General features: G+C 55.9%; 1 protein-coding gene across 9 annotated transcripts in view; it reads left to right on the top strand.

The window, feature by feature from the left end:
* The window catches only part of TTLL1 (TTL family tubulin polyglutamylase complex subunit L1), a 30,882-nt gene extending 4,982 nt beyond the window's left edge, over positions 1–25,900 (top strand). For 4 of the 9 annotated variants that reach the window (XM_027070556.2, XM_053226890.1, XM_053226889.1 and 1 more), the window contains 11 exons: positions 496–566; positions 3,955–4,071; positions 9,440–9,648; positions 10,319–10,499; positions 11,129–11,263; positions 11,853–11,961; positions 16,929–17,072; positions 19,048–19,134; positions 20,807–20,970; positions 25,103–25,156; positions 25,629–25,900. In XM_027070556.2, coding sequence (XP_026926357.1) covers positions 3,959–4,071; positions 9,440–9,648; positions 10,319–10,499; positions 11,129–11,263; positions 11,853–11,961; positions 16,929–17,072; positions 19,048–19,134; positions 20,807–20,970; positions 25,103–25,156; positions 25,629–25,758 — 1,326 coding nt within the window. In that variant the 5' untranslated portion in view covers positions 496–566; positions 3,955–3,958 and the 3' untranslated portion in view covers positions 25,759–25,900. Of the gene's footprint in view, positions 1–495; positions 567–3,954; positions 4,072–5,293; positions 5,578–9,439; positions 9,649–10,318; positions 10,500–11,128; positions 11,264–11,852; positions 11,962–16,928; positions 17,073–19,047; positions 19,135–20,806; positions 20,971–25,102; positions 25,157–25,628 lie in introns of those variants that run through there. The other 5 variants (XM_053226892.1, XM_053226893.1, XM_053226894.1 and 2 more) reach the window with 4 other exon arrangements.
* The last annotated feature ends 937 nt before the right edge of the window (positions 25,901–26,837 follow it).

Genomic DNA, 26,837 nt, shown 5'->3' with positions numbered 1-26,837 from the left:
GGTGGGATGAGAAGGAAACAGGTGACTGAGAGAGAGCCCTCACCTCGCACACTTCTAGAAGGAACGTACGCAGAGAACTAAAACACAAGCCAGGAAGTTCTGTGTGCCGACTGTATCCCAGGAGAGGGATACAGGAGGTTTGGTGGAGGGAAAAGGTGACCAGAGCGGCTCCCTGGGGGAGGCGGCCTTTGAACCGCGCCTTGTGTGATTGGCGGAGCTGGATCCAGAGCAGCAGCGGGGAGGTGGTGGTGTTTCGCCCAAGCAGGGGTGCGCGAAATGAAGGAGTGTCACGGCAGCTCAACGAGGCCGTGGGAGCCAGAAAGTAATAGAATTCAGAGATACTTAGCACAGTGAGGCCCCGAAGCATCTGGCGGCGTGCCCTTGTTCGGCAGAAGACGTATGTCCCGGATACCGTGGCGAGGTGCGGGCTTGCGGTGTTCTCTGTCTCTCGGTCTTGTGCTGTGTACATTTTGTCTGCGTGTTCGTTTGTTTTAGGTAAGAACCCGCAGCACGAGTCACTGAAGGAGAGAAATTGGACGTTCCTGTTGGCTCCATAAGTACCTATGGTGGGTCCGGCCTGAGCAATTGGTTTTCCTTAGCACCCATTGTCCACACGATGGAAAGGGGGAGCCGGGGGCGGGGGGCGGGGGCGCACCAAGAAAACCTCCCCTTGAAGGCTCCGTGTCCTTGCTCAGTAAAGTGAGGATGAGAATATCTGTCCTGTCTGCCTTATTGGTTTTGGGGATCGTGCCTGGGAAGCATTTTCTTTAAATGTTTACTTATTATTTTTGAGAGAGTATGAGAGAGAGAGAGCATGAGCAGGGGAGGGGCAGAGGGAGAGAGAATCCCAAGCAGGCTCCACACTGTCAGCACCGAGCCCGACGTGGGGCTCAATCTCACTAACTGTGAGATCGTGATCTGAGCGGAAATCAAGTCAGATGCTTAACTGACTAAGCCACCCAGGACAACTCCCCCCTTCCCCCCGCCCGGGCCCCCCGGAAGTATTTGCTGACTGTTAAAGCACAGGGCAGGTATCAGGCACTGTGCTGGGTCACCCGGGGTGGGTCAGCACCTGTGCCAGGGGGCAGGGGGACACTGAGATGTAGGACTTCGCCCCTGCTGGTGGTGGTGGTGATGTGGGCGTTTCCGGCCTGGAGTCTGCAGTCGGACTGGAGGGGGCAGAGCAGAGCTGGAGCCAGATTGGGCAGGGACGCAAGCTCTAGAGGCCGCGCTCAAGTGGGGAACCGGGCTCCCGGGCTCCACTGTGGGTGTTGACACTGTGGGGAGTTTGCTCGGTGAGGGGTGCGGGGTAACAGCCGTGGGGATCTGGCTCCCGTGCTGTCCCTACCGTCGTTTCTGTGCGGTGACTGCTGACTCTCCACGTTAACAGCCTTACGTTGTCATATGGCACCTTCTGGTTCACAGAGGACGATTACCTTGACCCCATGGCCACTGGCATCATCCTAATGAAGGCCAGGGAGGCAGAGGACTATGTGAAAAGAGGTGGTGCTTCAGAGTCAGGTCACCCTCAATTCGAATCAGGGCACCATGGGTCCGTTCAGTATGATTTTTGTTTAATGTTGATTTATTTATTTTGAAAGAGCATGTGAGAGCGAGCGTGGGCACCCACAGGCACGAGTGGGGGAGGGGCAGAGAGAGAGCCTCAAGCTGGCTCTGTGCTGGCTCGATCTCACGAACCATGAGATCATGGCCTGAGCCGAAATCAAGAGTCAGATGCTTAACCGACTGAGCCACACAGGCGCCCCGTTCAGTCTGATTCTTTTTTTTTTTAATTTTTTAATGTTTATTTATTTTTGAGAGAGAGAGAGACAGACAGAGTGTGAGCATGGGAGGATCGGAGAGAGAGGGAGACACAGAATCCGAAGCAGGCTCCAGACTTTGAGCTGTCAGCACAGAGCCCGACGCGGGGCTCAAACCCATGAACCATGAGATCACGACCTGAGCCAAAGTCGGACACTTAACCGACTGAGCCACTCAGGCGCCCCTCAATTTTTTTTTAATGTTTATTCATTTTTGAGAGAGAGAGACAGAGTGCAAGCAGAGGCGGGGTGCGGAGAGAGGGGGGGACACAGAATCCGAAGCAGGCTCCAGGCTCTGAGCTGTCAGCACAGGGCCCGACGCGGGGCTCAAACTCACGAACCGTGAGATCATGACCTGAGCCAGAGTCAGACGCTAAACCGACTGAGCCACCCGGGCGCCCCAGCGTTCAGTCCGATTCTCATACGGGTTCTTAATCTTTGAGCTTCAGCTTCCTTACCCATAAGGGGGATGATGACAGTCATAACACCAGATATTTCTGGAGCGCCCTGTTCTCAGTGCCTTAACGTGTTCATTCAGTTAATCCTTACTATAACCCCGTGAGATGGGTGGTTGCTGTCGTTCCTCTTATTTTATGCCTAAGGAAACAGAAGTTCAGAGAGGTTAAGTAACTTCTCCAGAGTCACACAGCAAGTGAGTGTCAGAACTGGGCCTCAGACTCAAGCCCTAGAGCCCGCGCTCTTACCACAGTCCCTCCTCTGACACCGCCATTGCTGGCAGGTGAGGAGGCAGTGGGCTGATTTCGTGTGAGAGCCCCACGGGAGTGCCTTCTCTTTCCCTCTCCGAAAGCAAGCACAGACCTGGGTGCCCACCTTTTAACTTTGTCCAAGTCACACCGTGGTACTGACAGGCCTGGGGCCATAGTCGGTCAGTCTGAATGGAGCATCCACCACATCCCAGGCACAGTGCTAGGCCCTGGGCACAAAGCAGCGAGGAAGAAGGCCGGCCCCCTTGCCCTCTAGCTGGGACAGAACTGCAGGAGTGCTGAGGGGCTGTGTGCCTGTGTACCTGGCGTCAGGGAGGCCTTGTGGAGGAGGTGACATTCACTAATGCTGGCAGGTGAGTGGGCAGCAGCTTAGCCAGGCTGAGAAGGAGGGAGAGTGCTGCAGGCAGAGACAACCAGCATGTGCCAAGGTCCTGGGGTGGAGTGTGGGCAGAGCAGTCCAGTGTGGTGAGAACACAGCAGGGGAAGGAGAAGCGGGTGAGGGGCAGGGGTCTGCGTATCTTAAGCTCACTGGGGAGCCACGGAGACAGGTAGACGGGAGTGATGGGGTCAGATAAACACGTAAGCGTCACCGGCACTTACAGAGAGTGAATTGGAGCGGGGCAGGGGAGGAGGCAGGGGGCGCAGGGGGCGCTGGGGGCGCTGGGGGTGGGGTGCTCACGCTGGGTTAGGCGCTCTCTCCCACCCTTTGGAAGTCAGCTCCAGGGCCTCCTGCTCAGGGTGGTTCTCCCCAGCCACCCTGATGGGCAGCTCCTGCCGTGGCTCTCACAGCCCCAGTGCTGTCCCTGCCTCATGCCTCGTGATGTACACTGGGTGGCGATTATCCGATTGCTGTCTTTCTCCCCCGCTTGGGCCAGGATCTCTTAGTCTTGGCCCGGTTGACATTTTGGCCTGGGGGACTTGCTTTGGGGCGGGGGGGGGGGGGGGGGAGGGGCGTCCTGTCCACTGCAGGGTATTGGGCAACACCCTGGCCTCTACTCACTAGATGCGAGAAGCCTCCCTGCCCCCAGTTGTGACAACAAAAGACGAGGCCAGAGGTGCCTGGCTGGCTCACTCGGTTAAGCATCCAACTCTTGATGTCAGTTCAGGTCATGATCTTGAGGTTCGTGGGTTTGAGCCCCGCATCAGGCTCTGCACTGACAGTGTGGAGCCTGCTTGGGATTCTCTCTCTCACTCTCTCTCTGCCCCTCCCCTGCTCTCTCTCTCTCTCTCTCTCTCAAAATCAATAGATAAACTTAAAAAAAAAAAAAAAAAAGACGCAGCCAGATGTCCCCTGGGGGCCAGTGGCCCCTGGCTGAGAACCACTGCCCAGCAGGTCGAACTTGGGATGTGCGAAGGGGAAGCTTATGGCCACTGCCGTTTCAAAGCTCTAACAAGTTGACTTCTTCCAGGATTATGGCAGGGAAAGTGAAATGGGTCACTGATATCGAGAAGTCGGTGCTGATAAATAACTTTGAAAAGAGAGGATGGGTCCAAGTGACAGAAAACGAGGATTGGAACTTCTACTGGTAAGTACGAAAAGCAGGATTTGATTGTTTTTCCGAAGCCTGCTTTTTTCTTTTTTAACATTCATTTTCATTTATTTTTGAGAGAGAGCGTGCACAGGTGCACGCGGGAGAGAGACAGAGGGAGAGAGAGAATCCCAAGCCGGCTATGCGCTGTCAGCACAGAGCCCGACCCTAGGGCTCGGTCTCACAAACCGCGAGATCATGACCTGAGCGGAAATCAAGAGTCGCTCAACTGACTCAGCCGCGCAGGCGCCCCTGAACGCTTCTTACCAGTCTTGTGAATGACGGTAGTCCAGGCACAGGCTGTGTTCTCAGAGGGGCGTCCCCCACCCCCGACACATCTTTCATCCCAAGCTCTTTGGGAGCACGCATTGCGGGGTGCCCTCACACTCCCGTTTACCAGCCTGGCGTGAAGTCCCAGGACGGTTCTACACAACCCGGCCTGGCGAGTCCCGTGGGGGGTCAGGTGAGAAGCCAGAGGCCCCTCCCGGCGGTGCCAGTCAGTGCCTTATTGCCCAGCGCTGGGGAAGGGGACTGCGGGGGAGGGGCCTGTGCCTCCCTTGCTTCCTCTCGCAGGGCAGAGGGCGCTGGCTGGACTGGGTAACGACAACCGAAAAGCGAGGGAGACGCACGAATGGGAGAGCAATGTGTTTGGTGTTGACTCCCCAGTGGTGCTCCTTCCAGCCAGAAAGCTGGGAGCTGTCCTCGCCTCCTGCCCCCGCCCCGCCTCCCCCTCCTCGTGGGCTGAGGTCCCGTGTCCTCCCTTGTCCGGGCCTGGTGTGCTCCCCGCCACAGGCCTGCCTCCACCCTCTGGCAGGGTCGTGTACCCGAACACAGATCCGTGGTCATCTCTGCTGGGCGCCATCCTCCGCAGCTCCCGGGCCCGGAGCCCTGAGCGAACCTTTGAGGGAGGGGAGCTGGTGGGTCTCCGGAGGCCTTTTTACCCTATGGGTCCCCCACTCCCTGAGACCCACTCCCTGCTGTTCCAGCCACTTCCTTCCCCCCCACGCCCCAGTGCAGCCGCCGGCACGCTTTCCCCTGCCGACCCGCTAAGATGGGCGGTGCTCTCTGCCTCCTCAGCCCATTCTTCGGGGACGCCACGCATCCGGCGGTTAGACGTCCAGACGCTGGAGCCAAGTCGTGCCTGGCTTTACACCCTGGCTCCCCCGCTGCTGCCTGTGTGGCCCTTAGCAGGGGACTTGACCTTTCCCTTCAAACACAGCTGTCGGAAGCCTGAATGAGTCAGTAAAGCACAGAGCGTGTGGCATGTGATAGCGGCCAGCGGTTGCTGGCCTTCGCACACCACTCCTCAAGCCTCCTGCCCTAGAAGCCACCTGTGCCCCTCCAGCCTCCCAGATGGCTCCCCTCAGTGCTGTGCAGCAAGTGCCGCGTGCCAGGATTTGGGATTTCCCCGCCTGTCCCGTCTTTCTGCGCTGCTGTGAACCCGATGACAGTGAGGACCTTGTCTGGCTGGTCCCAGCCTCCCAGAGCCCGGCCCTGGCCCAGGTGCGGTGTAGCCTGGCAGCCCGCTTCCATCTCCAGCAGCCACTGCAGGGATGACCCTTTCTCTGCTCCCCTGGCAGCTGAGGATACCTGTGCTTTAAACCACGATCCAGTTTCCCCGGGGGGAGCATGGAATGCAGACGGGGAGAGGCTGGTAGAGAGGTGCAGCCCCTGTGTGGGCTTTGGCATCAGGTTCACGTCCTCGAAGGTAGAGCGAAAAAATGTAGCCTGAGCCCTGCTTCATGGGAGCTCTGAAAGAAGAGAGTTTGGTACTTATGCTCTGCGTCCCACGGCTCTGTGCCATGGGCTTAGCCAGTTCTCAGCGAGCCCTTTTGGCTTCTCTGGGTAGTTAATCGGTGCTGGGGAGGGCGTCGAGCGACTCCCTGCTTCCTACCACGGAAGAAGCATCTTGGAGCCAGTCTTCACAAGACGGAGAGAGAAAAGAGCGGAACTGTGTAACTTTGGCTCTTTGGTGCCTTAAGAGCTCCTGTCCTAAGCACTCTGTGTACCATCGAGTCTTAAAAATTGGTTAGGGTAAAATACCGGAAACAACTAAATGTCAAATGGTTAGGAAAAGGTAACCAAGTTAACCGAGTGGATTACAGTGCAGCCATGAAAATAATTAGGACAATTATAAAGCAATTTGGAAAATCGTATAACAACAATCTGAAGACAAACATATTATGAAACTGTATCTGTGTTCTGATCACAGCTTGAGTATAGGGCAGGAAGTAGGAGCACGTGAAACATGGGAGTCAGGGCTGCGCTAGGGAGATGCATTAATCACCGATTGCCAGATTGATGGCGTGTGACAAACACCACAGAACTTAAGGCTTGGAACAACCATTTGCACAGCATGCGCATTTATCGGTTTGGCTGGTCGGTTCCTTTGGTCCAGCAGGACTGAGCTGATCCTGCCTGGGCTTCCCTGCTGTCACCTGGGGGGTCCAGCCGGGGCTTGTCTGGTCTTGGATGCCGTTGGCCAGGACCACAGTGGCTTCTCACCACAGATCTCTCGTGGCCCTCCAGCCAGCTGGCTTGGGCTTGCCCTCCTGGGGCGGCTGGGGTCCAGGAGGGAGGGAGGAAGCTCTCAAGGCCTCTCGGCGCTAGTCTCAGAAGCGACACGCCATCGCTTCTGCCTCTTTTTTGGCCAAAGCAGAGCCAAGGTGAGACGGGTCTGGGCCCAGGCCTTAAGGAACTAGCAGCTTCCCCTTCCTTTATGTGAACTGTCTGCGGGAGCCCCAAGCTGCCAGGTGGGGCCTCTCTGGCTGGAGGAGTTGTGTTGTGTGTGATAGTTACAGCCACTCCTGGCCTTCCAGCCGTGCCCACCAAGGTACCAAACATACGAACGACGCCTTCTTGGACCCTCCAAATGGGGTCATCTGCTGGCTGAATACCACCGAGTGGCCTCGGTCCGGGCCACATGGAGCAGAGGCAGGCTCGCCTGAGCCCTACCCAAAATTTTGGTCCACAGGGACACCTGGGTGGTTCAGTGGGTTGAGCATCCAACTTCGGCTCATGTCATGATCTCGCGGTTTGTGGGCTCGAGGCCCACGTCAGGCTCTGCGCTGACAGCTCAGAGCCTGCTTGGGATTCTCTCTCTCGTTCCCTTTCTCTTTGTCTTTTCCCCGCTTACGCATTTTCTCTCTCTCTCTGTCTTTCAATAAATAGATTAAAAAATTAAAAAAAATGTTTTGGTCCACAAAACCACAAGATCTGATCCAATGGTTGTTGTCTTAAGTTGCTAACACCAGGCACCTTGCTTTGCAGTAAGAGGTACCCAGAATATATCATCACATACCCGAGAGTGGTAGGGAAGCAGCTCATTATCTTTTGAAAACCGATAAATAAAGGGCAAGAATCAAGCATTTAGTTAGTCTTTCCTCTGTGAGGTATGTTTTGGGGTATCCAGATTGTTGATGAAGGGACATTACTCCTTGTAGAAATATTCCTGCTAACACATGAAGAAGAAATGAAAGCAGAGGGTCCACCATCTCGTCTCCCCTAATGACCTAAGGGTCTAGGCCCGCCCAGTATGGGAGCCGCTGAGCTCAGGGCTGACGAGCACTTTGGCGTGGCGGGCCCAGTTGTAGGTGTGCCCCAAATGGACCTACAGCTCCCCAGGCCTTGCGGTCTGACTCCTGATTGACAGGTGGCACGGGAGCCAGGGCACTGGGCTGAGGAAGAAGCGTGTGAGGACCTAGAAGGCAAGTGGCCCAGGGTCCTCCAGAAACAGTTGGCCTAGGGAAAAAGAAAGCAGGGAGACTGTAGGTTAAACGAGTCGGGAGAGAGAGAACAACTCATCAGAAGGCCTGACCCTTATCTGTACAAGCTCTAAAAATACTTATCAGATGACTTGGGAAATATGAACACTGATTAATATTTGATGATATCCAGAAATCACTGCTGCTTGTTTTTAGTTGTGACAGCAGTATGAAGTAGGATATCGTATCTCTCTTTAAAATTTTTTTTTAACATTTATTTATTTTTGAGAGACAGAGCACAGGTGGGGGAGGAGCAGAGAGAAAGAGACACAGAATCCGAAGCAGGTTCCAAGCTCTGAGCCATCAGCACAGAGCCCAACATGGGGCTCGAACTCATGAACCACGAGGTCATGACCTGAGCTGAAGTCGGATGCTCAACCGACTGAGCCACCCAGGCGCCCCAGTAGGATATCATATATTAAGAAGTCCGTAACTGTTAGACATTCTTACAGGAGCATTTTGGTTGGAATATCGTGTCTGGGAATTGCTTCCAAATAAGCCAGTGCCGTGGGGCACAGGTGGGGTACAATCAAGACAAGACCGGGTGCCTGGTTGCAGCCCCTAAAGTGAGCAATGGATTCTCTTACACTTTCCTCTCTGCTTTTGCTTGTGGTTGAGCTCTTTCATAATTAAAAGTTTGAAAACTCCCCCATCATTCTAATGATCATAGAATCAGAAGAGACCCTTTGGGTGCTTGGGGCCCTCTGTAGGTTGGTGCCCGGGGTGGGGTGGGGTGGGGGCCTAGAGCAAGAAGCCATGCCAGCCTGCCTTGCCTGTGGCTCCCTTGTGAGTGCCAGTCCAGTCCTTCCTGCTCCCTCCCTCCCTCCCTGCCTCTCTGAGGGGCTGGTAGGGTGGAGGGGTGTGTCCAGGAGGCTGGGTTTCTTAGAGGATTAGAGGGAATCAATTTCTTTTTCAACCGTCCTCATTTACTCGGGTGCTGGCCTGTCATCGGTTTCTACAAGAATATGACCCAGAGCCCTTAAATCACCTGTGATTTTTTTTTTAAGTTTATTTATTTGTTTTGAGATGAGACAACGCAACCGGGATAAGGGCAGAGAGAGAGGGACAGAGAATCCCAAGCTGACTCTGCACTGTCAGCCCAGAGCAGGGCTCAAACCCACGAACTGTGAGATCATGACCTGAGCCAAAACCAGGAGTCTGACGCTTAACCGACTGAGCCACCACCCAGGCGCCCCTGCCCTGTGGCCCGGGTGCTTCTTGACTTTGGGTGCAAATACTGTGTAAATGATTTTCCTGATTTCAGAGTCTGAAGGAGGCCATTTTTCATTAGTTTGTAATCAGCAGTCAATGGTATCATTGATTCATCAGTAAGCATTTATCGAGTATCTCTTCTGTGCTGGGCAATGACACCGTCCACTGTAAGACGGACTCAGAATTGCTCCTGCCTCAGTTCAGGTTCAGGTCACAGCCGGTCACCAGACCCAACGCTGTGCCGCTGGGGCCCGGGCATCTCCGGGTCTGGGTGCTGGGACTCAGGGAACAGGCCAGCCCTTCTGGTCGCAAGCTTTAATGAGAACTGCCACCACGGGGACCTCCTCTGAGCTTTCGCCCTGCACGTCCCTTCTGTGCTTCTCTTTTAGGATGAGTGTGCAAACCATCCGAAACGTTTTTAGTGTCGAAGCTGGCTATCGGCTCTCAGACGATCAAATAGTCAACCATTTTCCGAACCACTATGAACTGACCCGGAAGGATCTGATGGTGAAGAATATTAAAAGATACAGGAAGGAGCTGGAGAAAGAAGGGAGTCCTCTGGCAGAAAAAGATGAAAACGGGAAATACCTCTACCTGGGTTTGTGCCTTTTTCACTGGGCTCGTGTGTTAAATGAATCCTAGAAGTTCCTTAGTCACACGAGCTACCGGGATGGCGACTGCTGGCTTTGGTGGGTGAACATGTTTGTGCCAGCTGTGACAGGCGCCTCTCTCATTCCACGTGTGTCTGGAATGGGCAGGCTGGCGCTCACGTTGGGATCTGAGTTTCCATGGGTGCCCAGGGAATGCGGTGCATGCGAGGGAGAGAGTGTCCCCAGTGTGTGGATGGAGGGAAACGGTGTGAGCTGCAAGCTGCATTTTGGAATTCACGGTCACTACCGCATCTGGCGGTTCCCAGGCGGAACAGCGTGTCCCTGTTCCATCTGGTGGGCTGGCCTGCCGGATAGTTCCAGAATCCTTTTACCTACCTGGGAAAAATTATATAACCAATCTCTCTGGGCCTGCCTTTCCTCATCTGATAAATGGGAATGACAACAGGTTGCTGTGGGCATTACAGGTTTGTAAAGCGCTTAGCACACGGGCAATGAGGTTATTGTACGGGAACTGAACGGCACAGGGCCTTGATCTTCAGACGCTGGCTTGGGGCAGAAGGCATGAAGCAGCCTCCGGAAAGGCCGTGGCAGTGTGTTTCCGTCCGTGGCCGCTGTTGGGCTAGCTCACCCGCCGTCGTCCTCTTTTTCACCTTGCAGACTTTGTTCCGGTCACCTACATGCTGCCCGCGGACTACAACCTGTTCGTGGAGGAGTTCAGGAAAAGCCCCTCCAGCACCTGGATCATGAAACCTTGTGGCAAAGCCCAGGGAAAGGGCATCTTTTTGATCAACAAGCTCTCGCAGATCAAAAAGTGGTCCCGGGACAGCAAAACATCTTCGTGAGTCCACCTGCTTAAGATCAGGGCCCAGGGTGTGTGGGTCTGAATCCCTGTCTACACTTACCGTCTGAGTACCTTTTGTTTTGTGGACGCTTACATGCTTCACCTGGGTAAACTGGGGACAGTAGCAGCACCATCACGGGGGCAAGACGGGGATGGGACAGGCGAACACAGGAGTGTCTGTGATCAGTAGCAGGGGTAGCGCGAGGCCGCGTCAGGTCAGGTCTCTGCCCAGCGTTCGAGGGCTCCCCAGAACTGAGATACCAGGCCAGGCGGTTTTGTCTGGGGCCCACCCTGCCTCTGCGGGTCCTGAACTGTACAGAGATGCTGGAGGTGGTTCTCTCCCGGAGGGCTGGTGGCTCACCGTCCCCGGGCGTGGCAGGGTCACCTCCCTGTGCGGAGCATTGAAGTTTGAGTGCACGTTGCCGGCCCCCAGGTGGGTCAGGCGCAGGGAGCACTTCCCTGGTGGGTTCCCGGGGGGAGGGGGGGCTGCTGGCACTGTCCTCTGGGGCGGGGTCTCAGGCTTGGGGGCTCCCGCGTGGACACCAGCTCACCGCCGTCTTCTCCCCCGACGCGACGGGGGCCTTTGAACTCTGCCATCTAATATTGACCGTCTCCGCCGCCCTTAGGTTTGTGACCCAGTCCACCAAGGAGGCCTACGTGATCTCCCTGTACATTAACAACCCGCTGCTGATCGGCGGGAGGAAGTTTGACCTGCGCTTGTACGTGCTGGTGTCTACGTACCGCCCACTGCGCTGTTACATGTGAGAGTCGCTGGGGTTTTGTCTTGTTGGTCGGCAGCTCACGAGATGCAGCCCTTCAGAGACAAAGTAGATTAGCGGCGCGGGGGGGGGGACTGCTGGCGGTCACAGGGTTTCTCGATCGTGGTAGTGGCCCCACAAGTCTCAGTATACCGAGAACCACTGCGTCATACGCTTTAGGTGGGGGAGTCCTGTGGCCTAGGAATTGTACCTTAGCGTGACCGTTCGAAGAAAAGAACCGTAAAAAATGAAAAAGCAGCTCTTTTAACGGCCTGAATCAAAAAGCAGGTCTTTCTATTATTATTTTTTTTAATGTTTATTTATGAGAGAAAGAGAGCGTGAGCAGGGGAGGGGCAGAGAGAGCAGGGAGACACAGGACCCGAAGCAGGCTCCAGACTCTGAGCGGTCAGCACAGAGCCCGACGTGGGGCTCGAAGCCGCGAACCGTGAGATCTTGACCTGAGCTGAGGTCGGACGCCTGACCGGCTGAGTCCCCCAGATGCTCCAAAAAGCGGCTCTTGTAAGAGAACAAAGTGTTCGGTCTTATCTGTGCTTCTCCTCAGCGTGCTGAAGTGGTCTGAATTCCCACACAGGTATAAACTTGGATTCTGCCGCTTCTGCACGGTGAAGTACACCCCAAGCACCAGCGAGCTGGACAACATGTTTGTTCATCTCACCAACGTCGCCATCCAGAAGCACGGGGTGAGTGCGTCCCTTCCCTGGAGCTTACGGAAATGGGCTGCTTTTGTGGGTTTCTCTCTCCTTCTTTTCGCGTGCGCGGGCGAAGCGGGTCCGGGAGCCGGATTCCAGATGCCCTTGCACTCGTGAGGAGTGGGAGCTTTAAGGATCTGGCACATCAGCCCTTCTGGTTCCGTGGCCGTGGGCACGTCCGTTGGAACTCTCGGAGCCTCGGTTTCTCCATTTGTGAAAGGAGATCCTGTTACCCCCTCATGGGGGTGGCGGAAGGATTCACGAGAGGGCTCCTGCGTGGCCATTCGTTCAGCAAAGTCTCCCTGAGCACCTGTCTGGGTTGGTCTCGTGCTGAGTGCCAGGGCTACGTTGATGGTCCCCACTCACGGAGCCTGGCCCGTAGGGGAAGACGGCCGTCAAGTAATCACACTAGTCAATGTGTCATCACAAACTGAGCCACATGCTCTCAAGCTAGGGGACGCAGATCCGGAAGAGCATGGAATGAAGTCCCTGGTCCAGGTGGCCGGAGAAGGCTTCCGTGTGCAGAAATGCTCAAGCAGAGACCTGAAGTATAAGCAGGGGTTACCCGGGTGGAGGTGGGGAGGGAACGTTCTAGCAGAGGGTACAGCCTGTGCCAGGATCCCGTGGCAGGAAGGAGCGTTGCAGGAGCTGAGAGACGGCCAGGGTGGCTGGAGCCCCCAGACCGAGGGTGGTGGAGTTAGAGGTACCTGGTGAGGCCAGCGAGGCCAGGCCCCAGGACCTTGTCGGTTCTGTGTGGGCTTTGGGGCTTTAATCTGGTCCTAACAAAAATGTTCTGAAGGTCTCATTTCTTTATGAAAGACTCTTCTGTTTGGATCTTGCTTGATTGGAGGCCTTGAGTATCCTGGTCCTTTTTGTATAATTGGAGTGGAAAGAGGGTAAGCATTGATAGAAAACAAGCTTCTTTTTCTTTCTTTTTTTTTTTTTTTTTTTTTTAAGTTTATTGTTTTAGTAATCTCTATGCCCACTGGGGGGCTCACATGACCCCAAGATTAATAGTTGTAGGCTCTTGGGGCACCTGGGTGGCTCAGTTGGTTAAGCATTCAACTTTGGCTTAGGTCACGATCTTGCAGTTTGTGGGTTTGAGCCCCGGGTCAGTCTCTGTGCTGACAGCTTGGAACCTGGAGCCTGCTTTGGATTCTGTGTCTCCATCTCTGTCTCTGGCCCTCCCCCACTCAGGCTCTGTCTCTCTCCTACAAAAATAAACATCAAAAACAATATATTAAAAAAAGGGTAGCATGCTCTTCTGACTGAGCCAGCTAGACGCCCCCAAACCAAGCTTTTCTGAGTCACCTACTGAAGGGTTTGTTCAGAGCAGCATGGGCTCAGTCCCCCGTCTATCACTTCTCTCTGTGTGACTTGGGCAAGTCACACGGCCTCCCTGGGCCTCCTCATCTGCAAACAGAGCCCTGGTATTACCTTGCTGGTAATGAAATGCCAATGGCCACCATTTACTGAGGGCCTTGACGGTCTTCTGTGTGAGGCCAACCCTGGTTCACTGCCCCTCGGGTTATCCCTGAGAGCAAACTTCTGAGCATCACTGTTACATGGTCAAGATTAGAGGAGAAAGGATGGCTTGGCCAGAACTTTATTCAGAAGAATTGGAACAACGGAGACGCCTGGCCGGCTCAGTAAGTGGAGTGTGAGACTCTTGATCTCCGGGTTGTAAGTTCGAGCCCCACGTTGGGTGTAGAGATTACTTAATAAAATCTTGGAGTGCCTGGGTGGTTCAGTCGGTTAAGCGTCCGACTTCAGCTCAGGGCATGATCTCATGGTTTGTGGGTTCGAGCCCCGTGTCGGGCTCTGTGCTGACCGCTTGGAGCCTGGAACCTGCTTGGGATGCTGTGTCTCCCTCTCTCTCTGCCCCTCTCCCGATCACACTCTGAGTCTCTCTCTCTCTCTCTCAAAAAATAAATAAACATCAAAAAAATGTAAATAAAATAAAATCTTGAAAAAAAAATGAATTGGGAAGATGAGTTTTCAGGGGATGCAGCCGTTTGGAGAAAGCTGAGCAATGACATCAGGCCCTTTGTAGCCAAGTTAGTGAGGCCTGGGTGTGGGGTGTGGCCAGTGGGTGTGGGTGTGGCCAGTGACCGGCCTCCAGTCCTCTTGGTTTCTCTGAGGACAGTGCAGAATATGTTGGCCTGCCCCAACCCCCGCTTGGATTGCAGGGCCACACTGACATTGGGAGGGCTCCATTTGATGGGCCTTCTCAGGACACCAGTCAGCTGAGTCACTGCTGCATCAATAAGAAACAGAAGTCACTTTTTTTTAACCCGTGGAAGGAGAGAGCAGAAGGCAGGACTTTAGCTTGGCATCGTTGCAGTGTTCCAGAAGCCTCTGTGCCGTCCCTGTCGGTTCTGTTGGTAAATGCTTAGCTTTTTAACGTGAGGAAGTCCTTCCTCTGAGGAGACTACTTGCTGGTAGCCTCACGTGGCTCCGATTCAGAATCGCATGAAGGACAGATGTTACACGGGACGCTGACACGTCAAGCAGTCTACGGCTGCATCTCCCGAGTGTCCCTGGGTGCAGAGCATAGCCCGACACCTGGGACAGAGATGCCCTCGGACAGCCTGCCCTCAGGAGGCTCAGAGACCAGCAGGGGAGGCAGATCACAGAAGACTGATCATAAGGGAGGCTGCAGGGCTGCGGAGGGGGTGCAGGAGTGTGGGGCGGGGGGCACCGGGAGGCGGGATCAATCCAGCAGGCAGAGAAGGGGATGGAGAGATCAGGGGTGCATCCCGACATGGGCAGTGTTTGCAGATTGATTTGATATAGTGTCCTGGAGTAAATCTGATAAACTAGTGTTGCTACAGCCCTAACAGCAGGACACGTTTCCTCGCTTTTTAGGTCTGTGCTTGTGGAAGACAGTGTTTTGCCGTGTATACTTTGTATGTCTAGAACTTTTATCTTTTTTTTTTTAATTTCTTTTTTTAATGTTTATTTATTAAAAAAAAATTTTTTTAACGTTTTTATTTATTTTTGAGACAGAGAGAGACAGAGCATGAACAGGGGAGGGTCAGACAGAGGGAGACACAGAATCTGAAACAGGCTCCAGGCTCCGAGCCGTCAGCACAGAGCCCGACGCGGGGCTCGAGCTCACGGACTGCGAGATCATGACCTGAGCCGAAGTCGGCCGCTTAACCGACTGAACCACCCAGGCGCCCCTGTTTATTTTTTTTGAGGGCGAGTGGGGGCGGGAGGGGGGATAAAGAGAGAGGGAGGCACAGAATCCAAAGCAGGCTCCAGGCTCTGAGCCATCAGCACAGAGCCCGACGCGGGACTCGAACTCAAGGACTGCGAGATCACAACCTGAGCTGAAGTCGGACGCTTTACCGACTACGTCACCCAGGCGCCCCAGAACTTTATCTTTTAAGTAAACTTTCCTTGCTAGTGAGAATCTGTAACTGGAAAAAGAAAGGTGTGGGTGGGCAGGTAGCCTGGCTTCCCTGTAACTTCTCCGAGTCCCTGTTTTTGGGGTACAAACACTGAGTTATTAGAGAGACCATTTGAGGTGAACATGCTTGGGTAGCTCGTCTTTTAAGGTATCTAAGTGGAACTGATGTGTAAATGTGTCTCTGACCTCAAAGGTATCTTTTTTAACGTGGTTAATTCTGTTTTTCTATGAAAACCAAGTCCGTTTTGAGTCGGTGGTGTTTGTCCTTTCTTAGGCTGGTTTTCTTTTTCATTTCTTTTCAAAAGTTCTCAACTTTTTATTTAGGAGAGTGAAACCTAGCCTCACAACCTCCAGATGTACTTCGGGATTTTTAGCTTTTTGCCTCCAAAAAAAGAGGAGCGGGGTAGAGATTTCATGTTTAGAGTCAGAGAAATAGAGAGCGCTCTGGATGGGGGGTGGGAAAGCCAGGCTCGGGTCCCAGCTCCCTCACAGCCTGCGTGGAACCCTGGGCAGGTCAGGTAACCTCCCCGAGCCCTCTTACGCACAGACGGGATGTTGTGACCAGTTGTGGGGTGCTCTTGGACCACGGTGCCTGGCACCGGCCTGTCTCAGGTTGGGTTCTCCGGAAGCAGACTCGGAGGCAGAGATGAGTGCAGGGGGGTTTGCTGGGGCAACATGGGGAGGGAAGGGGGGTGAGGACAGGGCAGAGGGAGGGTCCAGCTGGGGCGCAGCTGCAGCAGGGACCGAGATTCCCTGGCATCGGCCCGTCACGGACTACGGGCCGCTGGGGCGGGCGTGACCTTGGACTGTCCTGCTCCCCTTAGCCAAGGGCAGCTCCCAGCGAGGGTCTCTGCCAGAAGAGTGAGTGTCGTGATCTTGAAGGGGGGTCTGAGTGACATACTCCACCCTCATCGCAGGGTATGAATTGCTAATTATGAGTGAACTACAGAGGTGGTGTTTCTTTTTTTTTTAATTTTTTTTTAAAGTTTATTTTGAGAGAGAGCACGAGTGGGATGGGGCAGAGAGAAAGGAGAGGGAATCCCAAATAGGTTCTGCACTGTTGGCACACAACTTGATGTGGGGCTCGAACTCGTGAATCCTGAGATCGTGACCTGAGCCGAAACCAAGAGTCGGGCACTTGACCGACTGAGCCCCCCAGGCGCCCAGAGATGGGTATTTTATTTTATTTTTTTTTTTATTTTTTTTTTTTAATTTTTGAGAGAGACAGAGCATGAGTGGGGGAGGGACAGAGAGCTAGGGAGACACAGAATCCCAAGCAGGCTCCAGGCTCCGAGCCATCAGCACAGAGCCTGACGTGGGGCTCGAACTCACGAACTGTGAGATCACGGCCTGAGCCAAAGTCTGGCACTTAACCGACTGAGCCCCCCAGGTGCCCACAGGTGGGTATTTTAAACCAAGCGCCGCATAGGAGGTCCAGGTCCTCATGGGGCAGGAGCACCCAGCACCGTTCTAGGGTGAGAGAGCAAGTGCTGGGGTCCTCAGGGTGCATTGCCTGGGGCCCCGTGTCCTTTCCCGTCGCCAGGAGGACTACAACCACATCCACGGGGGCAAGTGGACGGTGAACAACCTGCGGCTGTACCTGGAGAGCACCCGAGGCAAGGAGGTGACCGGCAAGCTGTTCGACGAGATCCACTGGATCATCGTGCAGTCGCTGAAGGCCGTGGCGGTGAGAGAAGGGCGGGGGTCGGGCCTGGGAGCCACCGAGTGGGGCGGGGAGGGCTGCTGGTTCTTTGGCTATGGAGACTCGCCTTTACGGGCCCACCTCCCGCATGGCCACACGTCTGCCAGAGGCCGGGGCAGCTTGGCGGAGGGTGAGGGGCCAGCTTCCGGCCGGGTGCCGCCCAGGGCGTACAGGGTGCCGGGCCTTCTGCGGCAGCCGCCGGCCCAGGCGAGTCCTGCCGGTGTCCCCTGCAGCCCGTCCGTGCCATCGGATCGAGGGGGCGTGTTTTGGCGTAAGCTGCTGGTCAGAGGTGGACTCGCGGTGGCCTCCTCGAGTTTGGGCCTCCCGCTCTGTGGGGTCATGGACGTCGGGGTGCTAGAAACCCACCTCCCTGTTGCCCCAAGCGTACTCCTCGTTGGCTGGCTCGCAGTCCCCGTTGGTGTCTTGTTTTGCTGTGCCGAAGCAGGTGTGCGGCTGGTTTTGAGGGAACGGGAAGGAATGAACAGCAGGCCACCGGTGCACGGGCGGCTGTGCCCCGAGCTTCACATGTGGGCTCCCAGATGCTCATCACCCCGTGACTCAGAAGCAAAACGGAGGCCCGGCCCTGGAGTGGGGAAGCGCAGGGACAGGCGTTGGGGCCCAGGCCTGCCGAGGGGGCTCCCAACAGACAGGCCCAGTAGGTGTGACACCCGAGGGCACTCGGCCCGGCCCGGAGAGTAGGCGGCACGTCCCGTGGAGGGTGTTCCAGCCCCTCTGAGCCTCGGAGGCCGTCTCTGGGAAACCGGGAGACAGTGGGGTGGGGGCCGGGGGAGCTAGCAACCTCCTGTCCTGCACAGGCTGCTGGGACGGTGGTGTGGGCAGTGGCCGGGGTAGGACCACTCCCCGGCGAGATGCGGGCCCACTGACTCCCCTGGGAAACCAGCCTCTGCCCCCCCAGCCTAGTTTTCCTCCAGTGAGTGAGGCTGGACTGGCCTGTCTCCCCCTCAGGAGTTTTTGGTTCTAGATCCAGCGTTTGAAGTAGAGTCCACACGCCCGCTAATGTGTGAAAAGGCCTCACTGCTGTGTCTGTGGGCTTTACTCACTGTGGGGGACAGCAGGGTCCCCAGGTGTATGTGACATGGCTGCTTGCTAGGCCTTCCCACAGGTTTTCATCCACGCAGCCTCGGTGGGGCCTGAGGACCTGCATTGTAAGCGAGCGGCTGGCAGGGTTTTTTATGTGCCTGGAGAACGGTTTATAAAGTGGAATTGAAAGTTAAAAAGAGGGGCACCCGGGTGGCTCAGTGGGTTAAGCTTCGGACTTCAGCTCAGATCAGGATCTCGTGGTCTGTGGGTTCGAGCCCCGCGTCGGGCTCTGTGCTGACGGCTCAGAGCCTGGAGCCTGCTTGGGACTCTGTGTCTCCCTCTCTCTGCCCCTCCCCGCTCATGCTCTGTCTCTGTCTCTCTCTCTCAAAAATAAATAAACATTTAAAAGTTTTTAAAATAAAAATGGAACAAAAAAATTGAAAAGAAAATCCCCAAATTTTTAGTAAACGGATTGGCTGGTCAAAGAGAACAGAGGTTCATAGCCTGGCTCCCCGCATCCCTAAGGACCTGAGAAGGGCCTGTGACGAGGTTGCACAGGCCTGGACTCTGGAGCTGGGCTTCTGTCCACTCTGAGGACAGTCCCATGCCAGCAGACACATGGTTGCTTTGATCAAGCCTCTGATGAGTGAGACCCGGAGACACCGGTAATCGCTTCAGGAAGTGCCCTCAGAGCCCGAGGGAGGTTTCCGAGTCTGGGCCCTGTGGGAGGAGCCGGGGAAGGATGGGAGGCGGCACTGGGGGTGGAGGTGGGGAGCGCTGATCTCGGTGGTGAGACCCCGCACGTCACGTCGGAACCGCGAGGAGGTCCTGCCCCGTGACCTGCCGTGTGCCCGGGTCGGCGGTCCCAGCCGGGCCCTCCCGAGGCTGGCTGTACAAGACGCTAGTTCCTGTCTTACAGCCGGTGATGAACAACGACAAACACTGCTTCGAGTGCTATGGCTATGACATCATCATCGACGACAAGCTGAAGCCCTGGCTGATTGAGGTAACCGCCCGCAGGAGCGCGTGTGGCCGGTCGCCCTCCCGGCTGCCGCTGCCCCGTCTCTCAGGCCAGGCGGCAGGGCCGGGGCACGTGAGGCTCTGGAAGGTGACGGGGACAGACGGGCAGGTCGGACAAGTTTGCTGATGGTGGACAGTGGGAGCCGCCCCTGCAGGAAGCTGCCGGAAGAGTCAGGTTATCAGAGAGCAAACTTCCAAAATAGCTCTTCCCGGGTTACTTCTTACGCTGCCCAACCCGCGTGTGCAGAGACACACACAGATATGTAGAGAGATCGACAGACGCGTGGGTAAAATATTTACGTGCCCTGTTTTTCCATTTCAGAAGTTCAGTGCGCTAGCCATTGCGCTACAGAGCCCTTTTTTTCCATTTTAAAGCGACTCACTTGAATGGCAGTCAAGCTTTCCTTATGAGCTAGGACCTTAATTGGGAATATGACGAATACTCCTTGTAACATAACAGACCTTAATTGTAGCCTATTTACGATAATTAGGGCATGATGATATGCTACAGTGGTAATTTCAAGGGCGCCTGAGGTTCATGCAGCCCCTTTGACTGTATACGTTGGATACCCTACCAGCAGCACGAAGACACAGCCTGACTCTTTGGGAGAAACCCGAGTAACTTGCAGGTTTTTGCCTCCACTCTGCCGTGGCCTGAGGAAGCAGCTAACCAAGGTCATTACAGCTGTGCCTGAAGTGGAGTAAATAGCTGGTGACTGAGGGCCTGCGGGACTCTCCACACAGTCTGTGCATTTTAACCTGAGGACTCCTGACGTTGCTTAGCTCCTCAGAGGCCTTAGGGGACTAACCTTCCGTTTATCAGATGGGTTCCATTTGTCAGAATATTGCTTTATTGGTGAGGTATTACTCTCTTCGCCAAAAAGGGGCCCACTGGGGACGCCTGACTGGCCCATTCGGTGGAACACGCGACTCTTGATCTCGGGGTTGTGAGTTCGAGCCCCACATTGGGTGTAGAGATTGCTTAAAAGGCGGAGCGGAGGGGACGCGTTCCTTTTTTTTTTTTTTAATTTTTTTAATCTTTATTATTTATTTTTGAGAGATAGAGAGAGAGAGAGAGAATGAGCAGGGGAGGGGCAGAGAGAGAAGGAGACACAGAATCAGAGGCAGGCTCCAGGCTCCCAGCTGGTAGCACAGAGCCTGACGTGGGGCTTGAATCCACGAACCGTGAGATCATGACCTGAGCCGAAGTCGGACGCTTAACCAACTGAGCCACCCAGGCGCCCCGGGGACACATGACTTTTTACTTCAACCCCACGATGCTACTGAGGGTAATTGGGTTTGCTGATTCTAGCAAAGCTCTGAGTGGCTTCCAGTACTTGGGGTAGAGTGTCTACCCAGGTAGGCACGGAGGTTAGGTTTATGATCTGCGTTCACTTAACATTTTTATCTGTGCGCTGAGCGATTTGTAGGTCGTAATCCCAACCTGTGTCTGACTTTTTATATTTCGTCTAACAGCTGATGAAAGTAGGATCCTAAAACGCTTCCTATACAAGGTGCCTGAAGATACTATACGTTAACGGGACGAATTGACAATTTTGCCTAAAAGGCGCCGCAGCCAGCGTTTTCCTCTGCAGTGTGTGTTTTCATGCCAAAGGAGCCAGTGATCCACGTGAAGAGTGATTCCTTTCCTCTCGTAGGTGAACGCGTCCCCGTCTCTCACCTCCAGCACCGCCAACGACCGAATCCTTAAGTATAACCTGATCAATGACACCCTCAATATCGCAGTCCCTAATGGCGAGATTCCAGACTGTAAATGGAACAAATCACCCCCGAAGGAAGTTCTTGGCAATTACGAAATTCTGTAAGTTGGCGTGCAGACCGGGCAGCCGTCCTCGTGTGTGTCAGACGGAGGGGTGGCGAGGCCCAGCTTGGATTTTCTGGTTGTGCGTGCACTTGCCTTGTTTGGGCCGAGTATTTCTTTTACTAACGGTGTTCTGGGATAGATCGCGTGGTAGTGAAAAAACGGGTATTAAACTAGGTGTTTGTCTAGGCCTTTTGTTTGATAATTATTCATGAAGCGTTTGCCACACGCTGGGCACAGGTGGGAACAGGAGATCTCTGTGGCTTACCTTCCCCCCCCCACTCCCCCCCCACCCCGGGCCCAGCTCACACCCAAGCCCCACCACTTGGAGCTGGATGACATTGAGGAACTCTGCAACTCTTTGAGCCTCAGTTTGTGCGCCTTTTGAGTGGGGCTGTTGTACAGAGGGAAGGACAAGAAATGGTAACAATAGCAGCAGGCAGTTGAGGGCTGACCACATGCCAGAAACTGCCAAGGCCTTTACTCACGTGTTCCCGTGCTTCGTTCCCCCAGCACCCTCCTGAGGTCAGTGTCGTCATTAGCTCCACCTTAGGCATGCGGAAACAAAGGTTTAGAGAGGTGGTGTGGCCCATCGGCAGTGACAAAAAGTGGGAGCAGCATCAGGAGGGCAGTGGATACGTGAAGTACCACCCGTTCGTACCACGGGGTGGCGGGTGGCCACTGAAACGTGGCCCAGGAGCTCTGCCGTGGGGCCGGGGATGCTGAGGGAGGAAAGTGCATCCCAGAATCCTTGTTAAACGGACAGTGGCCTCAGCCCCCCCCCTTCCCCCCAGCGTGGACATACGTCTGTGTGTCGGGCTGCCTCCGTGAGCGTGGGCAAGCCCGGAAACGTGGAGGGCCGCGCACCAGCTTGTCCACACGGATGTTGCCGCCACGGGCCGTGAGGTGTGGGAGGGAGCCGGAGAGAAAAGGGAGATAGTGTCCCGAACTGGAAGGGGCCCGTGTGTCAGGTTCACGTTATGTATTTCTGTGAAAGTAAAAATGCGTGTTTAATGTCTCAAGAAAACAAGGGAAGAAACTTGTAGTGAACTTCTCGCAGCACAAGGTCCCAGGCCCCCAGTTGGAGGCGCTGCGGGCGCGGGGGCTGGGACCACAGAGCCTCTGCCCTGCGTGGTGTTGATGATGGGCGAGTGGTACAGGGGAGGGTGGAAGGTCAGCTCCGCAGACAAGAGTGTGGAGCCTCCAAGGGTGGCGGAGGGGAGCTTCAAGCACGAGCGCTCGGTGCCCTTGACCGTTTTCTCCAGCCACGGTCAGCTGCCTGGTCCGAGTGCAGGGTGAGCAGAGGGTGGGAAGTGAGCCGCTCTGGGGGCTTGTCAGGCAAGGAGGATGGCGAGAGAGGAGGACAGTGGGAGGGGTGGGAGGTGATCCGAGATCCCGGTGGTTGGAGTTGCTGGGGTGGGGACGCCCGGGAAGCGAGCGGGAGAGGAGAGGTCAGGGTGAGCGTCTGCGGTCCGGGTTTTGCAGGAATGGCGGTTGCTGAACGGGACAAGGTCAGGTGCCGTGGGAATGGTCTGAGCTGGGGGAGGACAAGGTCGTGGTGGGAGAGGGCGCAGGGTCAGGGAACTGGGGTCTCCTCTGTTTGGTCATTGCGGTCGCCGGGGTTGTGAGCCAGGAGCCCGAGCCTTAAGCAGTTAGGGGCAGCACCGTGGAGGGTTCTGGGTAGCCGCGCAAGGAGGGTGGTGGGTCCTCCTGACCCGGGAAGGAGGTTTTGACGAGCGGAGCTCGCTGCAGGCCCAGGGGCATGATGGGTGGGAGAGAGAGCACCCCTACGGGCGGGGCTGCAGGGGAGCAATGTCTTCAGGGAGAGCCAGGTTTTAGCACGGGAAGGTGCAGGGGACGTTTCCAGGATGAGGCCCAGGACTCGGGTTTGCTGGCGACGGAGATCTGAGGGCGCAAAGGAAGAGTTTGTGGGGGGGGGGGTCAGACTGGAGCGTGTGCGGAGCCTCTGGGGGTGGCAGCGAGGGACGTGCAGGGTGACATGGAGGAGACGGGGGCTGAGCCCTGACAGCCTCTGAGACAGGTGGGGGCAGAGCGTGGGGAGGAGTCTTGCCTCTCGCCAGCAGCAGCGTGAGGGACCCGGATCCGGATCCGCGAGCTCGCAGCCCAGGGTGGTGGGTGGCGGGGCTGCCGGGAGCCCGCGGGGGAGGGCGGCACTCTGCTCCCCGTTGAAGATGCAGAGGTCAGAGCCTCCCTGCGATTAGGTGAAGAGACAGAGAGGTGACCCCCCCTCCCCCACCAACCCACTCAGCTGCCCTCTCCCCACCCCATACGTAAGGAAGGCTCCAGCACAGAGCTGATAGTTCCAGACGCTTCCATTCAGGACTGCTCCCCGTGCTTCAGATGACCTCATAGGCAGGAATCCTGTTTGTGGCTCACAGCCTAGGCCTCCCTCCCGCAGCAGGAGGGCGGGCCCCGGCTTCCTGCCCAGCTAGGTGCTCTGCCTTCCTGGAGGGTTGTTCCCAGCCATCCTCCGGGGGGGGGGGGGGGGGGGGGGGGGTGCCGGCAGGAGGAGGAGGAAGCCGGGGTGCCAGTTAACTGCCCAAGGTCACAGGGCTGCTGCTGCCGCCGGCCCCGCAAAATAGGTGCTCTCGTCGCCCTGATTGCCGTCCCGGCCTTCAAGCCATGAGGCCCCGCCCTCTGTACCTGCGGCCTCCAGGCCCAGGTCTGAAGGTGCTGGGTATACTCGTACAGGCTTTAAAACACTGCCTGAACCCTGCCGATGACTGCCATCCACTTGTCAAAACGCCAGGGGGAGGGGCGCCTGGGTGGCTCAGTCGGTTGGGCAACCAACTCTGGATTTCATATCAGGTCACGATTTTGCAATTCGTGGGGTCGAGCCCTGCATTGGGCTCCAAGCTGACGGCCCAGAGCCCGCTTGGGATTTTCTCTTTCCTTCTCCCGCTGTCCCTCCCCTGCTGTGCGAGCTCTCTCTCTCAGTCTCTCTCCCTCTCTCAAAATAAGTCAACTAAAAAAAAAAAAAAAGCCAGGAGGAAAGCCTGCTAGAATGGGAGGGGGCCCTTGAAAACCCTCCTGCCTGATTCTCCTCCACATTAGCTCCATCGGGGGCCATCCCGCCCCTGGGAACAGCTCGTCCCAGATGCCAGCTGCTTGCCAAATGCTTGTTTCTGTCATGTTTGCAAGCTGCACACACCAGCACAAATGCACAGTGAGACTGGTAATCCCTGTGTGGGTCTCCCCCCCCATCATTCAGTACATTCTCATTGCACACCCGCCCCAGAGCGAGGTGCTGGGGCAACTGCGAGCCAGATGGATGGGGTCACTCCGGCCTTTAGGTCAGCAGCACAGGCACAGAACCGGCAGCAGGTGCCAACGGGTGGGTGCTGACATGCGAACGGGGCGTCCAGGGGCTCTAGCAGTCCCTGGGGGGGAGAGGGGCCCGGGAGGCTTCCTGGGAGGACCCCCCACAGGCGGACCCTCCAGCGTCCCTGGGGAGTCCTCCCTTCGGCATCATCTCTCCTTAGGGAGACGGGGGAGACGGGGGTCCCCCGTTGTTGCCCTGATCCCCATCCCGACAGAGAGAAGCCCAACAAACTGGCCTTCCCCCTCCTTGCCCTTCCTTCTCAGCCCCCAGTTTGCCACCAGAAGCACGATGCAGAGACTATGTTCTGCATAGTCTTCTGTCTCTGACAGAAGCTTGAGAAGCTTCTGTCCCACACCACACTCGACGTGCAGATTCTGATTCTGGGAATAAACATTTAACAGAAATATACCCTTTTCCCAAAGTGAGCAAAATTCAGCCAACGCGGCATAACTCAGCATCTTCGTCTCTGTCGCATTTGGCATGAATGTCTGCTTATCACAGAGGGTCCTCGGTCAGGGCGTGGGGATCATAAGTCCCGCTGTTCTGAGTCAGGAGGGTGATGTGAAGTCACGGTGGGGATAGGAGACCTTGTTCGCCAGAGCCTTCCCCTGCCAGGGCCGGCAAGCGGTGCAGTGGGGTTTCTCCGCCCTCACGGACCCCGTAAGAGGGGCTCATCGTGGCGAGAGGGGCCAGGGACCGCCCCGATAGATGTCATCATCGGGCGGGCGCGTCCAGGGTCCCAGCTCACTTCTTTCCAAGGCAAAAGCCCAGGCTCTGTTGCCTACACAGATCATGCACTTTCCTACACGGGCCTGGTGCGCGAATGTTAATGGAGAGGGGCAGGTAAGTCGAGGCTGGTGGAGGCGGGATCTAGCCTTTCCTGGGAGGGCCCTGCTTTCTTGTGAGCCTCTCCCTGTCCTGGCCCCCTCCTCCTGGGTGGGTCATCCACACCCTGTTCCCGATCTCAACCGGGATCAGTCATAACCTGCCCCCAGATGCTGTGCGTAAAAGTGTTTCTGGACGTCAGCTTTCTCCCTCACCACCCTGGTGTCTCACTCATGTTTCCCTTGGGGTCATTGCGCCGTTCCATCTGGTAGCCTTTTATAAGATGTCAGCTGTTCCTGAAAACAGTTTAACAAGGCAGCACGCCTGCGCTCTGTGGCCTCGGGCAGGGTTTGGTGGGCCGGGGGAGCGCAGGGTGGGGGCCGGGCCGCTTCCCTGGCTGCTGCGGGATTCGCCACGCCGCCGCTCAGCGGCCAGTGGCCGTGCGTGGCATTGCTGCTGCTGGACCCTGAAGATGTCCCTCTGTTTCCAGCTATGATGAGGAGCTGGCGCAGGGCGACGGGGCTGACCGGGAGCTGAGAAGTCGCCAGGGCCAGTCGCTGGGGCCCAGAGGGGGCCGATCGAGAGACTCGGGGAGAACCATCCTCACAACCTGGAAGTGACCACCAGGAGGCGCAGAAGACCGCAGCCCGACCCTCCCAAATGCTCCCCGCACCTGGGCCTATTTTGAAATTCCTTTTTTCTAGAGCTTTTTTCCTTTCGTAAGCCCTGTAAATAAATAAAGGCACTTCTTTGAAAGGTTAAGGAGTGTCTCGCGAGGGAGAGGGGCCCTGCTTCTCTGTCGCTCTCGGACGGTACTTCGGACCCCAGACGGGGGGATTTTTCCCACCCCAAGTGATTCTGCGCGTCTCCGGCTGGTGCTGGGTGTCCCACGATTTAACTCAATTCTGACACCATCTGCCTGGAGATGGCGTCGGATCCCACGGGTGAAGGGCCCACGTCCCGCGAGACGGCCCCTCCTGCGCCCCCACTGATGCGCTTTTGAAGTGATGGTGGGGGTCCGGGGCCCACGGCCAAGAAAGAATTCTTGAGACGTCTTTGGCGCGAAAAGGTGATTCTATTAAAGCACGTGGACAGGACCCTGGGCAGAAAGCTGCACTGGGGTCGTGAGGCGTGACTGGTTCTATACCACAGAGTTAGGGGAGGTGAGGGAAGGCCAAAGGGAGGCCTCCAAAAGGACTTTCAGGGGCGCCGGGGTGGCTCATTCGGTTAAGCGTCTGACCTCAGCTCAGGTCATGATCTCACGGTTCTTGAGCCCGAGCCCCGTGTCAGGCTCTGTGCCGACAGCTCAGAGCCTGGAACCTGCTTCCGATTCTGGGTCTCCCTCTCTCCCTGCCCCTCCCCTGCCCCCTCTCTCTCAAAAATGAATAAACATTTAAAACTTTTAAAAAACAAAAGGACTCTCATTGCTAAGGAGGATTCCTAGGATACCTGAGCCTTTGCTATTGTCAAGCTAAGATTGTTTTTTTTCCCTCCAGCAAGCAAAGCATTAACCTTAAGACCCTAGGGACTTCCTGGAGGAATGTTCTCCTCTGTATTTGCCTCAGGTATCTGTCAGTGCGCTGCAGGTTACAAGGACACGTAATTTTATCTACATTTTCTTCTTGCCTTAGTTCCCCACATCACTCTGGAGGGGAGGGTGACGTTAGGGCTCTAGGAAACGGAGGCTCGGAGGCTCGTA

The sequence above is a fragment of the Acinonyx jubatus genome, chromosome B4 (genome assembly GCF_027475565.1).
Source record: "Acinonyx jubatus isolate Ajub_Pintada_27869175 chromosome B4, VMU_Ajub_asm_v1.0, whole genome shotgun sequence".
In the NCBI taxonomy this organism is placed as follows: Eukaryota; Metazoa; Chordata; class Mammalia; order Carnivora; family Felidae; genus Acinonyx; species Acinonyx jubatus.
The sequence above is the reverse complement of the archived record's forward strand: the minus strand, read 5'-3'. Positions and strand labels throughout refer to the sequence as shown.